This window comes from Silene latifolia, chromosome 2, assembly GCF_048544455.1.
Source record: "Silene latifolia isolate original U9 population chromosome 2, ASM4854445v1, whole genome shotgun sequence".
NCBI classification, from domain to species: Eukaryota; Viridiplantae; Streptophyta; class Magnoliopsida; order Caryophyllales; family Caryophyllaceae; genus Silene; species Silene latifolia.
This window is the reverse complement of record NC_133527.1, coordinates 112,648,550-112,662,636: the sequence shown is the minus strand read 5'-3', so window position 1 is coordinate 112,662,636 and position 14,087 is coordinate 112,648,550. Positions and strand designations below refer to the sequence as shown.

General features: G+C 37.6%; 1 protein-coding gene across 1 annotated transcript in view; it reads left to right on the top strand.

Moving 5' to 3' along the window:
- Window positions 1-1,636, top strand: part of LOC141641191 (uncharacterized) — a 1,654-nt gene extending 18 nt beyond the window's left edge. The window contains exons 1-4 of the mRNA XM_074449861.1: window positions 1-133; window positions 795-1,049; window positions 1,104-1,204; window positions 1,316-1,636. The exon at window positions 1-133 is cut by the window's left edge and continues 18 nt beyond it. Of these exons, the coding sequence (XP_074305962.1) occupies window positions 1-133; window positions 795-1,049; window positions 1,104-1,204; window positions 1,316-1,636 (810 nt within the window). The remainder of the gene's footprint in view (window positions 134-794; window positions 1,050-1,103; window positions 1,205-1,315) is intronic.
- Window positions 1,637-14,087: the final 12,451 nt, after the last annotated feature.

The following is a 14,087-nucleotide window of genomic DNA, read 5'->3' as shown; positions in this document are numbered from 1 at the left end:
TTCAAAGCTGAACCACTGACAGTGCTTCAGGATATGAAAGATCCAACAGGAAAAGTTCCAATCATAGAGGAAGCAGCTTCAGGCCATCCCCCTATGCTAGGCCTGACAGCTCAGAAGTCAACTATGCTCATGAGCAACAAGGTAACTCCTATACTTATCCCTCTATTCAGGAATATAACTTCTCTATTGATACTGCAGGATTGATCAAAAGGCTTGACAACATGGGAGACATTGTCAAATGGCCTAAGAAGACCGACAACCCTAACTCAAGGAAGGACAGAATAAGATGGTATGAGTTTCACATGGACATAGGACACACCACAGAAGAATGCTTGGGACTACACAGACAAGTGGCTTACCTGTTAAAGAAAGGCTACCTGAAAGATCTAATGCCATCAAAGAACAGGAAAGACAACGGATCAATAAAGGACCAGGAAAGACCACAACGTGACCTGCCTCCAGCACCACCCATCTATGAAGTCAAGTTCATCAATGGAGGATCTGAGATCTGTGGCCTGACTAGCTCAGCTGCAAATAAAATAGCCAGGGAGTAAAAATGAAATCTTCTTTTAAACCTAGAAATTTACCTCAAATTACTTTTGATGATACTGACATACATGGAATCTCTGATATCCATCATGACGGCCTGGTCATTTCCATGCAAATTGGAACTGCACGTGTCATGAGAATCTTAGTGGATGGTGGGAGCTTAGTCAATCTAATTATGCTCGATGTTTTGAAAGCCATGAAGATTGATGAAAGGCAGATCATAAAGAAATCAAATGTCCTGGTAGGATTCAGTGGTGAAACCAAGAACACTCTGGGAGAAATCTATCTGCCAACATACGTTGAAGGAGTCTCATCATATGAAAGATTTGGAGTCTTGGATTGCCTTTCATCCAACAATGCCATCTTAGGTAGGCCTTGGATCCACAATGTCAGAGCTATTCCTTCAACCTATCACCAATGCGTCAAAATAACAACCATCAAAGGTGAACAAAAGTCTGCCCAGGAATGTTATACCAAATCCTTAAAACCTTCCAAGGCAGGTAAGTCTCTTGCCTAGCAATTACAGTACACTGTCAGAAGTACTAATGTGGCAGAAACCCAAATGGAAACAAATCAGGTAATTTTAGACCCTGAGTATCCTGACAGGCACGTACTGATAGTATCTGATGTCCTTGACAATATCAGACCAGAACTAGTAAGTTTTCTTAAGAATAAATCTTCATGTTTTGCCTGGTCCCACTTTGATATGACTGGTATAGATGCTAATATTATTATCCATAAACATAATATTGATACTTCATTTAAGACTGTACAACAGAAAAGGAGAAAGTTTGCCCCTGAACGCAACTCTATCATTAACGAAGAGGTGGACAAACGCTTAGGCATAGGAATGATCAGGGAAGTAATGTACCCTGAATGGATAGCTAATGTGGTTGGGGTACAAAAGAAGAATGGAAAATGGAGAGTCTGTGTAGACTACAAAGACCTCAACAAAGCCTGCCCAAAAGATCCATTCCCACTTCCTCACATTGATGCAATGGTAGATGCAACAACAGGGCATGAGCTACTAATGTTTATGGACGCTTCAAGTGGATTCAACCAGATCAAGATGCACCTAGCTGATTAGGAGAACACTGCATTCATCACGGAAAGGGGCATATGTTGCTACACAGCAATGCTCTTGGGCCTGAAAAATGCAGGGCCAACCTACCAACGCCTGGTCAACATGATCTTCCAAGATCAAATTGGTGACATAATGGAAATCTACATCCATGACATGGTGGTCAAATAAAAAAAGGCAGAAGATCATGTAAAAGACCTAGAAGTAGCCTTCAAGATCCTGGAAGAATTCAATATGAAGCTCAACCCTTCCAAATTCCACTTCAGAGTCTCTTCAGGCAAATTCCTATGATGCATGGTGACAAAAAGAGGGATTGAAGCCAGCCCAGAACAGATAAAAGCCATACTGGAACTGAAATCTCCCAAATCAGTCAAAGATATCCAAAGGTTAACAGGAAGAGTTGCAGCCCTGAAGAGGTTCATATCCAGATCATCTAAAAGATGCAGATCCTTCTATGATCTCCTCAGAAAGAATAAGTCATTCAAATGGATGCCTGAACACGGAACAACCTTCCAAGATTTAAAAATCTACCTAGCTACTCCTCCACTACTGGCCAAACCTAACAAAGGAGAACCCCTGATGGTTTACTTATCAGTCACTGAGACCGCAATAAGTGGAGTCCTGACCAAGGAGGTTGAAGGGCAACAACACGTTGTCTATTATGTAAGTAACAGTCTCCTAGATGCAGAGACAAGGTATGGACTACTTGAAAAATACATACTTGCTTTAATCATATCCCGTACAAAACTTATACCTTACTTTGAGAGTCATCCAATAATTGTCAGAACCAACCTGCCAATCAAATCTGTCCTGAGAAAACCTGAACTTTCAGGCAGAATGGCAAAATGGTCAGTATAACTAAGTACTTATGACATAACCTTTGAACCTAGGACAGCTATTAAATCTCAGGCCTTAGCAGGCTTTGTGGCTGAATTTAGTCCGAGCCTAGAACCAGACCTCATAAAAGAATTCAATCATCTAGACACCCAAATACTAGGCCAGGAATGGACCTTACACGTAGATGGAGCAACAAATATGAGAGGAATTGGCCTAAGATTAGTACTAAAATCACCACATGGAGATCTAATAGCTCAGGCTATTAGTTGTGAGTTCAAAGCAACAAACAATGAAGCTGAATATGAAGCCCTGATAGCTGGACTCAAGGTATGTATAGATCTTGTGTAAAAAATCTCAAGGTAAAAACTGACTCTCTTTTAATTTCTAATCAAGTCAAAGGAACCTATGCTGCAAAGGATTCCAAAATGGTTCTTTATTTAGATTATGTTAAAAACCTTTGCAAAGAATTTCGTTCATTTGACATTGATCAAATACCAAGAGACCTGAACACTCAGGCTGATGCCCTGGCAAGCCTGGGATCAAATTTCAGCCCAACTGTATTTGATAAAATACCTATTGTTCATCTACTAGAACCAACCATTCCAAAGCCTAACCAAATCTGTCCCATTAATGAGGACACAAACTCCTGGACCAAACCATACTATGATTAGCTCTGGCAGGGCATACTGCCCAAAGACAAGCATGAAGCGAGGGCCCTTAGAATTAAAGCCTCTACCTATATTATTATAAATAACATTTTGTTCAAAAAGTCTCAAGTTGGACCTTATCTGTGATGCCTGGAACCTAATGAGGCAGAACAGGTTATTCATGAAATAGATGATGGATACTGTGGAAATCACAAGGATGGCAGAAGCCTGGCAAAAAAAGTTCTAAGAACAGGTTACTTCTGGCCAACCCTAAGGGCTGACTGTTTAGCCTACAGCACCAAATGCAAAGCCTGCCAACTTCACTCCCCATTCATCCATCAACCATCAGAGCTACTACACTCCATCTCAGCTCCCTTGCTATTCATGAAATAGGGAATGGATATTGTAGGCAAACTACCCTAAGCTCCATGACAAAAAGTCTTCATGTTAGCCATGACTGACTACTTCTCAAAGTGGATAGAGGCTGACTCATACAGGAAAATCAGGGAAAAGGATGTGATATCATTCATCAAACGTAATATCATATGCAGATATGGAATCCCTTTAGAAATAGTTTGTGACAATGGAACTCAGTTCGTGGGAAAAAGGACAAAGGCTTTTTGTGCAGAATGGAATATCAGTCTAGTAACCTCTACACCAGGCTATCCAAAAGGCAACGGCTAGGCAAAATCCAGCAACAAAGTGGTAATAAACTGCTTAAAGAAAAAACTGCAAAGAAGAAAAGGTAAATGGGCTGAAGAACTTCCCTTGGTCCTATGAGCTGACAGAACTACACCTAAAACATCCACAGGCCAGACCCCTTACTCCCTAGTCTATGGCTGTGAAGTAGTGATCCCAGCTAGAATCCATGTTCCAACTATCAGAAGCAGCCTGAATACCGTAGAGGAGAACAAGCCATTACTACAAGATAGCCTAACCCTGGCAGAAGAATTAAGAGATGCAACCAAGATCAGAATAGCTTCCTAAAAGCAAACAGTAGCCAGAAGCTACAACAAAAACATAAACATCAGGGTATTCAGGGAAGGAGACCTGGTCCTACGAAAAGTCTTCCCAAATACCAAGGACAAGAATGCTGGCAAAATAGCTCCTGCATGGGAAGGACCTTACCTGATTGACTCAGTAGTAGGACAGGGAGCTTAAGTAACCGTGGGATAATGTGTTAACTGTATATATATGTACAAAATGATATTATAGAGAATTGTCTTGCATAATGTTTGATATAGGATAGAAGGATACGTGTAGTGTTTGAATGAGATAGTTATGTTACGATTGAGTAGTAATAATGTGTCGTGACTAGATGAAATAATCTGTGACGATTTTCAAATATACTTTGGAATCGACACGAGTTGTTGTTTTGCAGGAATCGTTAACTAAACTCGTAACTTTTGATCTCGTAACTGATCTTGCTCGACCGAGTACAAGTGCCCACTCGACCGAGTAGACCTTACTCGATCTAGTTGAGGAGTTATAAGATCAAAAAAGTTGGAACTGCCAGCGAAAACTTGATCGAGTAGCTCCAAGTCGATCGTGTAGAGGTCACTCGATCGAGTACCATAGTTACTCGATTGAGTAAGTGCTATAGTACCCGCAATTATACGGGATTCTTATACGTTTCCCAACTCTACTTATTTTATTTCATCATAACTATAAACCTTATATTCCTCTAATCTATCTCTTTTCCTCTCAAAACTTGGTGAATTTGTGCTTGTTTCCTTGTTTTTCCTTCTTGCTTAATTCATTTTTTTCATTTGCTAATCATTCAAGGTAAGAATGTTCATCCTTTTCTTTGTTTTTAATCAATTAGAACTATATAAAGTGTTGAAAAATCAGATTGGTATCCATGCATTCTTGCTTATAATTGTTGTAATATGGTATAAATGCTCTAGATTGTTGATTATTGATGCTATAAGGACAAAAAATTGAATCAATGTAGATACCTCATTTCTACACCTTCCGCCAACCACCCAGTGATGATTGGGCCGCATGTTTGGTACGCGGAACGATTTATGACAGTCCGTAAGTTTATCGTCAAGTGATAGCTCAAATACTTGTGTCTACCCCTTGGTCGTCATCTACACGCCGATACCGTCATTTTGACAGTAATTAGAGTTTATTTAGAGTCCGAGTCAAAAACCGCTTCATTTTCTAAGAAACCGTTTAAAATGTCGAGTCAGAATGCTCTAGAATATTCCGGATATTTGTTCCATAATTTAATTTTTTATTTTTTGGTAAAATATATCCCATAAATCTTATTTTAAGGAATAAAGAAGTATAGATATACCGGAATTCCATAATAGAAAAGCTGAAATCTTTCTTCCGCATGAGGAAACCTCTGGGAAATGACGCAGCAGATGCTGCGCCTCTTGGAAGGATCGCAGCAGCTACTGCGCCCTTTCTCCAGCTTGTTTTCGCTGTTTTCAGATTTTTTCCGTGATTTCTTTCCAAAGTTTGAGTCATTCCATAACTTTTCACATATTTTAGTATAAATAGAGACCTTCGGTCTCCATATTTTTCATGCGAGTATCCGCCCTTCTCTTCTCCCTTTGCATTCTAAGACTGTGCTCTAAGTTTTCGACGCCTACGTGATTGATCAATCGACCACGTAAGCTTAGATCATTCTGAGTTCCAGTCACGTTGCATGACCGACCAATTTGACCACTACACATCAATCAATCAATTAATTAATCTAAATCCTCTAACGAGGGCACTTTCTACATACATTCGAGTCGAGCAATCACTAAACGTTAACTTAGACAATCTCGTTTCGTCAAACATGTTAGTTTGAGGGTGTAAATCCCATATTTTTTATTGTATTTTTTATTTGTATCAATTAATGTAAGATTCATGTCAAAAATACATTCAAAACCGACTTTAAAAACCCTTTTATCAATCTGTTTTTACGGAACAGCAGCAACCAGACGTCGAGAAGAAACGCAGCAACAGCTACGCCTCTGAGAAGGGCCGCAACACCTGCTGCGCCTCTTCCAGAGGCTGCCGCTGCTTCTGCTCTTCTTCTTCTTCCTCGGTTCTTTTGTAGTATCATTTCTTTTCCTTTACTTTCTTATTTTCTTTCTTTGTACATAAAGTAGATTTTAATATATTCCTTTTAAGTTTTGACGTTTTATTTACGACCTAAATCCCTTATAATCAATATTTGCGAGTTTTCGTCATTAGATCAAACCCGGATTTTAGAAACTCGATTTGTTCATATAAAGTTTATGTTGGAGTTAGGGTCCTCCACAATAGTGCATTTATATAATAAATCTCATTAAAGGAATATCATCAGGATATTTATTATTTGATCCTCGTCAGTTGATCAACGTAAATCAATAACGGTTAGTCGACTAGAGTTTGACGTTATTGTCGTGAGATGGCGGTGATCAACTGACCCCTTTCGGTCACACCTATCGGAACAAACCCCAATTGATAGCTAATTAATTGTATGAGATACAATTTATTTAGTCCCTTAATTTATAGACTAAAAGGTTAGTCGATTATTTTTAGAGAGATTTCGAGTTGCGAACTCGTGGCGCGACAGTTATTATTTAATTATGCGATAATTAAATGATAAATTTTATGAGACGAGTTTTAGTTAATTAATTGTTAATTCACTAAAATTGTACTAATTAATTAATGTGATTAATATTAGTACGTAAATAATATGTGTAGCGGTACACGTATATTTTCGGAGTGATTTGGATAAAATTTATTGGATGCATTTAAACATGAAACGATGTTTAAATAAAATTTACACGTATTTGTGCGACAAATATAAGAACCAAAATGGACCCGTAAATGGGACATTGGACCGTGTAAATGGAGTGTAGTGGATGATTATAAACATAATCATTTCACTTTGCTTGATATACTTCCATAAGTTATCTTATGATCATTTTTGCATGTGATGTAAGATTGGACAAAAAAAATAAGAAAATCACTCCCTCACTCCACCTCCACCTACCCGTCCACTTCCCCCATATACACTCCATCATTTGTTCATTTTTCTACAACAACACTTTGAACATTTTGCATGTGTATATCATTCCTCTCTCTAAAATAATAAAAGCCATAATTTACTATGTTGTTAGTAAACAAAATAATTATTAAGATTGTTAGTAATATTCACATATTATCAAGGGTTAAATTTTACAAGTATCTAGTTAATACTTGTAAGATTATTTGGGTGTTGTTCTTGGGTGCTACTTGAAGGAGACTTTCTCTTTGAAGGTTTTTCTTGGAGGATCATCCATTTTTATTTAGCTCAAAAACAAAAAAGATAGGTGATCTAGTTTGTGCCCATTATACCATTAAAATCAATGTAAGGAAATTGTTTTTCCTTAATCTTTATTTTTATGCTTTTATATTAGCATGCATGTTACATAGATCACTTTAATGACATATTATGAGATAATTTGTTTTTAATTAGAGAGTCTAATTAGGATCTATGATCTTTCAAGTAGTATTAGAGCTTAGGCTTGTAATTTGCATGTTGATTTTAAGTATATTAAACAAATTACGAGATAATTTGGTAAATTCAAAAATTGTGTTAGAAGAGGTTTTAGCACGAAAATTTTTGGACATGCATAACTATTGATCTCAAAAGGTTCGTGGTAAAATTTGGTGATTTGTGAAGTTATTTTGCTAATTTTAATGATTTTTGGTAGAAAACCGAGTCAAAAATACCGTATTTTGGTTAAGAGTTAACTAAAAATAGTTAAAATTTGATTCGGGTCATGAAATTTTTATGTGTTTCATGCATATTTTCTACAGATTGTATGTAAAATTTTGAAGGTTGGTTAGAAGTTTTGCATGTTTATTGATTTTATGAGATAAAAGTCGATAAAAGTTAAATAAATTAATCATATATTTGAAAAATTTGTTCCTGCCGTTGATAATTTTATGTACATTTAAAAATATGTTTTAAAAGTTAAAAGTGAAATTTAAAATTTGATTTCACTTTGTTTTGATGTTTATTGGTTTTAGTGGTTAAAAACCGATAAATATCGATCTTTTTCTTCATAAAATTTTATCCGAATTTTTGGGCATTTTTTATGACATTGTGATATTCTTGGGAGTGTTACAGAATACTCAAAATTTTTTGTTTCAATTTTTGGTAATATTTTCAATTATTTTGGATTTATTACTTTAAAGTTATGATTTTACCGATTAAGTTAGCAAATTATCACCAAATCAAACTAATTATTCATCATTAAATTAGTGAGGACTAATTTTGAGGCCTAAAACAGTTTGGACAATTATTTTGGACTTAAATGATATTTAAGAGTTGATTATTGATTTTTACAAGTTAAAAATCGATTAAATCCACAAAACCGAGATGGATATCAATGATTGTTAGATAGGGCGATTTTGGCATCATTTTACAGAATTTTGAGCATATTTATTTAAGTTGAATGAATTATTGTCATTTATTTTAAGTATTTATTTTGTTGTACCTAGTATGGCCTAGTTTATTTTAATCGTTATTACCCGAAATGAATAGGAATAGCGATTTGTTTGTAATTTAATACGATCTCGTATCGTCGACTTGTAATTAATTAATAGTTTTATTTATTTCATTAAATAATGTATAATAGGAATAGCTATGTAATTTAATTGTAATAGTTTTTCTTACCGGCGTTTCCAAAAGACGGATTTACATCGACACGGAGTCTAATTTTTGGAAGGTGTTCCAAATCCCACAAGAAGAAGCCACTTTTGGAATGAAGAGGCAAGGGACCAAGCAGTTGGTTTTCGATATGTAATAGTCTAGTTTTTATTAACTAGGTGGCCATACTAGGATTATTCATATGCTTGCTTGCTTTTATTTTTCCGAGCATGCCAAAATCGCCATTCACATGCATTTTATTTTCGCGTTTGTCAATTCACGTCATTTACATTCACCGACTTAATTCACTTATAGGGAATTTATGACTAAATTGACAAGATCTCTCACATTACTAAAATTGAGATTAGCCTTACCAATTAGTAACACCTATGAATCCCTTGTTCATTAGAGCCATGCTCGCCCAAGCGGGGAGTTCTCTTTTTTCCTTGAGTAAGTAGAGTGGTAAACGGTTATCACGTGCCAAAGTTGGTTGGACTAAGCGGGGTATAAGACGGTCTTGTATTCCGGGGCTAGTAGATGGATTTGACGAAATCCGTCAACCAAGAGTTCTAGAGGTAGAATTAGTCAACCATTGACTTACCGAATTTACACGATTATGAGATGTTTCGCCCAAGCGATGCTCATTTTTGTTTAAAATTCGGGTCTTGGAATTATTTATATAATTTAGTGAGAGATCGTTATATAAATGCTAAAACATGTTAAACATGTTTTCACAATTATTTTTAAAACAATGAATGTTAATTTTTCCTATTTGTTGTAGCATTTTAATTCGCAATGGCAACTTCATCAACTCCATCGACTACTACACTAGGCAAAGATTCATGTCTAAGGTCCGTAATGGACAAATGTATCTTAAAAGATGAAGGTAGTAAATTTCTTGAATGGGAATCCAACATCAAAAGTGCCGTGTTATCCGACAATGTGCTCACTTACTTGACCGATTCTCCTCCCATCGAGCCCGGTCCAAGGCCTTCATCGACGGTGCGGACCGCCTATGATGACCATGTGAGGATGTCGAATGATATCAAAAATGTGTTGATATGGTCGATATCCCCAAAGCTCAAGCTTTCTTGCATTTCTTTAAATGCGTACGAGATATTCACTCGTATGACTACTATGTTTTAACAAACACCTAAAGTCCGCCAATACGAAGCGGCGACACGCTTCTGATACCCGTCGTTGTGAGTACCAAAAATAAGATTTATAATTTCCTATTAAGACTAACCTAGGCTAGTGGTAATAGGGTCGAACCACAAGGAGGCAGATGTAAATTCTAGTTGATTTATATTCAGTCTACGGTAACAATTGTGGGGGTTGAGTTGAGATGGTCTATAGCTAAGAACAAATAAAGATAATAAACTAAAAAGACGGTTTAACAGATAAAGAAAGGGGTACTAGGATGATCGGTTCATTATAGCTTCGGCGGCAGCAAACTAAGTCGGTCTGAGTCAACACAGGTGAGGCGGGAAATAAAGAGGTCCTCTCGGTCCACTCTTAACAAATAGCATCTTTCGATCTCGCTATAGGTCCCTAATATCACTAATACTAACTTTCGTTCTGAAAAGTGACTAACGGTCTAAACTATACCTATCCTTCGATCTTAGCATAGTTTAGTCGATTCAATTGAAGGTCTAACAACATACCCTATCTTTCGATCTAATGGGTTTGTCATAAATTAAGTATCTAACTGGTCGCATGCATTCGATTCGTTAAAAACAACATTAAAATCAATTAAAACGAAAGGTAACCTCACGAGGTCAGTCGATCGACCGGGTAAGGTGGTCGATCGACCAACACGCGGGTTCAGGCCGTGTATAATCTAATGCCGCCTATGCTACAATTCGCCTACATCCTAGTACAAACTATTTAGCTACTCATGCTGAAAGTGATAACAACAATAATACTAGGGCATAAAAGAGTTGAATCCATATTTAAAGCGATAGGGCAAACAATTAACATGCAACAATAAAGATGGCTTCGGGAAGCTACTGGCAATTCTAATCTAATAACGAAATAGATGAATTGAAATAGGGCAGAAGAATACCGAGAATAGCAGAAGAATGGTTAAGAACAAGAGCGAAAATTCCAATGCTTACAATATTCCAAACCCTAATTCTTCCTAAAACCGTATGTAAACTTAATGTAAAACTCACTGAATAAAACTTAGTTCAAAACTCAATGATAGACTTGATGATAACTGAAAGTTTTTAGGTTACGTTATATAGAAAGTAACGTAACTTCTTATTTCCTAAACCTAGCATCATGGGCTTGTGCTTCCTCAGTCTTCTAATTCTCGTCTGAAATAGCAGTTGGGTCGATCGACTGATGTGAGGGGTCGATCGACTAGTCTTCAGCAAACAGTAGCTTCTGGAACCCGAGGATTGGTCGATCGACTGAATGTGGTGGTCGATCGACTGGATGAGCTGCTACTTGCCTCTTATAAACTCGTGGGTTTGTCCTTTGGGTCTTGGATTGCGCACCAAGCTCGTTCCTTAAGTGATTCATTTACGTCACATGTAATGCAAGATACTCGGGGACGGATTTAGCTCGATTTCCGCTAGATTCTTCGCATTTCTGCAATAATGTACAAAAATACGGAAGTAGACGGAAATAGGGAGAAATGTAGCATAAACTACATGAATGAGCTCTGAACTGCGTGTAAAATGGGATGTAAAACATCATAAAAAAGACACGCATCAAACTTCCCCAAACCAAACCCTTGCTTGTCCCCAAGCAAGAACTAGACTCGATTTAAAAACCTAATGGAACGAGTTCAATCTCAGAGCGAATTGCAACCTGTCAAGCCTAAACCAATTTTAATGCACAACCAACAATCAACTAGCAAATGAATCATGCAAACGAGTTATGTAGTCGTTAAAACATGCTGAACTGTTAACTATGGAGACTTATCAAAATGGACTCTCGCGGGTCGCTCAAATCACTCAATAAATACAGGTGAATATATGCAAGATAGAAAGAAGTAATTTTATAGTGACTCTCACCTAACTACGACCTATGAAGACATGCCAGCAATAAAATATGAAAGAAATCTCTATGACCGTACATATGCATTCCAACAAAACAGATGACCAATGACACACGCCGAGGTATATATGGGATATGTGAGGTATGGGTAAGAAGAGGCAAAACATCTTATGGAAGAGTGGAGGTACAGGTGATCAAGCTAGTACCAAAACGGAACCAAATGGCAACATCCAACTTCTTGCTCATAATCAAACGAAACGGTGCTATAGCAAGCACAAAACTCACAATCTCCAAAATACTAAATCAATAAACTCCCCATAGGATATAAATGAACCATGGGAGCAAAAATCGCCAAATAATAAGGACTGAATCATGCGAATTGATTTTTCTTTTTCGGATCTTTAGTCGATCGACTATAAGTGGCAGTCGATCGACTGCTTTGAACAGTACAAAACTCTTTTTTCTTTTTTTTTCCTTTTTCTTTTTCGAATCTTTTTCATCTTTTCTTTTCCTTTTTCTATTTCTTTCTTTCCTTTATTTCATCTTCCCAATAATGTCTCAACAGAGCATATGCCACCAAAAATGAGTAACAACCCCAAGAACACAGACTACTAGCTTGACAAAGGACAGGCTAAATGTAGGATGTAGTAAATGGGACAAAAAGGGATATTTTTGGCAGTGTGGAGCTTATGGGCATCATAAGAAAAGGGAAACCTCTACCACATGTGTCGACTAACCACAGACCGAATGCATACAGGTATTAAGTAGATCAAGTTCATATTTATGCAAATTAAGGAAACATGTCTCATAAGGAGTACTACTCCCATTCCTAAATAAACCGGTCATGAATGTCACCAGTTGTAGGCTCTAAATCTCAGAAATATGATGTAGCTTGCCAATTTTCTAAGTCAGGTCTCAAGTCCAGCAAAATAATTCAACGAAAACTCGTAGATATGCATAAACGATTCTACTAATAACATGTTAATCTAGCAAGGCTCAGGCAAAACAGGTGCAAATGCAAAATCATCATGGAAATAATACCGTTCCGACTCGACCTATATGCTAAAATAAACGTGCATTTTATTGAAATTGTTGAAATTTTTCAATTTTTTTGGAATTTTGTATAAATAAGAGAAATGAAATAAAATAATGCAAAACAAAATTAAACGTGAATGCAAGCAAATGATATGCGACGCAAAACCCTTCCCCAAACCAAATCGCACAATGTCCCCATTGTGCAAAATCATATAATGAAGAAAAGAGAAATGGGAATTTGCGAGAAAGGAAATAATGACATGAAGTAAAGAAATCAGGAACTCACAAGACTTTAAGCGCAGCAAGGGAAACCTCCCCAAACCAGCGTGAGCTAGGAGGTTTCAGTAGCCAGCAGTGCTACTAATAAGTACCTGAAAGACAGAAGATACCACGCATAAGACTGAGAAAAACAATTTTGAAGCGGTAAGATTGTGCACAAATGAGAACATCAGAAGAAATAGATAAATTGGACGGAAAATAAAGTGGAGTAGAAGACTCCCTTAAGTCCGCATATCGACCAAACACAGCAGGGGAGAGGTCGTGAATAAGTAAAGCAGCAGCAGCGGTCGATCGACCACTTAACCCAGTCGATCGACCAAGTAAACATGAACAGTGTCTCCTGGAACCTGAAGATCAGTCTATCGTCCACTGGAACCAGTCGATCGACTGAAAACACTGCTGCATCCTCATATTTCTTCGTAATTGCTCAATGACTTGAGCTAACAAGCTCTAAATACCTGCAGGCGCACAATAATACGCGCCCAAAATTTGCGCAAAACCCAGAATAAAGTCTGAAGTACTTAAAAATCCTAAACAAGCGAAATAAAATGCGATGTTTTCGCGCACACAACAAGCAATAAAAATTAGTTCGAAAGCAACAAAATGTTTGAAAAGCTTTTGATCAACTAGTAGTTGATCAAGAAAGGCCAAGGTATGGCCCACTTCGTCGGCTTCGGGCTACTAGAGGTAGCCTCAATGGTGCTAATCAGAGCGGCTGCACCCTTCTTAGCTTCCACATCCGTATGGCTCGACGGATCAATAGTCTCATCATCTCCCCAGTCAAGGGTCTCTTTGGGCTCATCGGAATCCAAGTCGGACTCCTTTGCTTTGACTGGCTCGTCATCAACTATCTCATCAATTCCATAGCTCAGGCAACCAAGACCTCCTCTTTGAATGATAGGCTTTGTCGCACTAGAGTGACTCGCAGCTCATCCTTCCCCAAACCAGCTCCGCAATGTCTAAAACAACAGATTCTTCCTCCTTTTCGCTCCCAACTGGGGCGGAGGGGTTAGCACAGAGTAGTAAT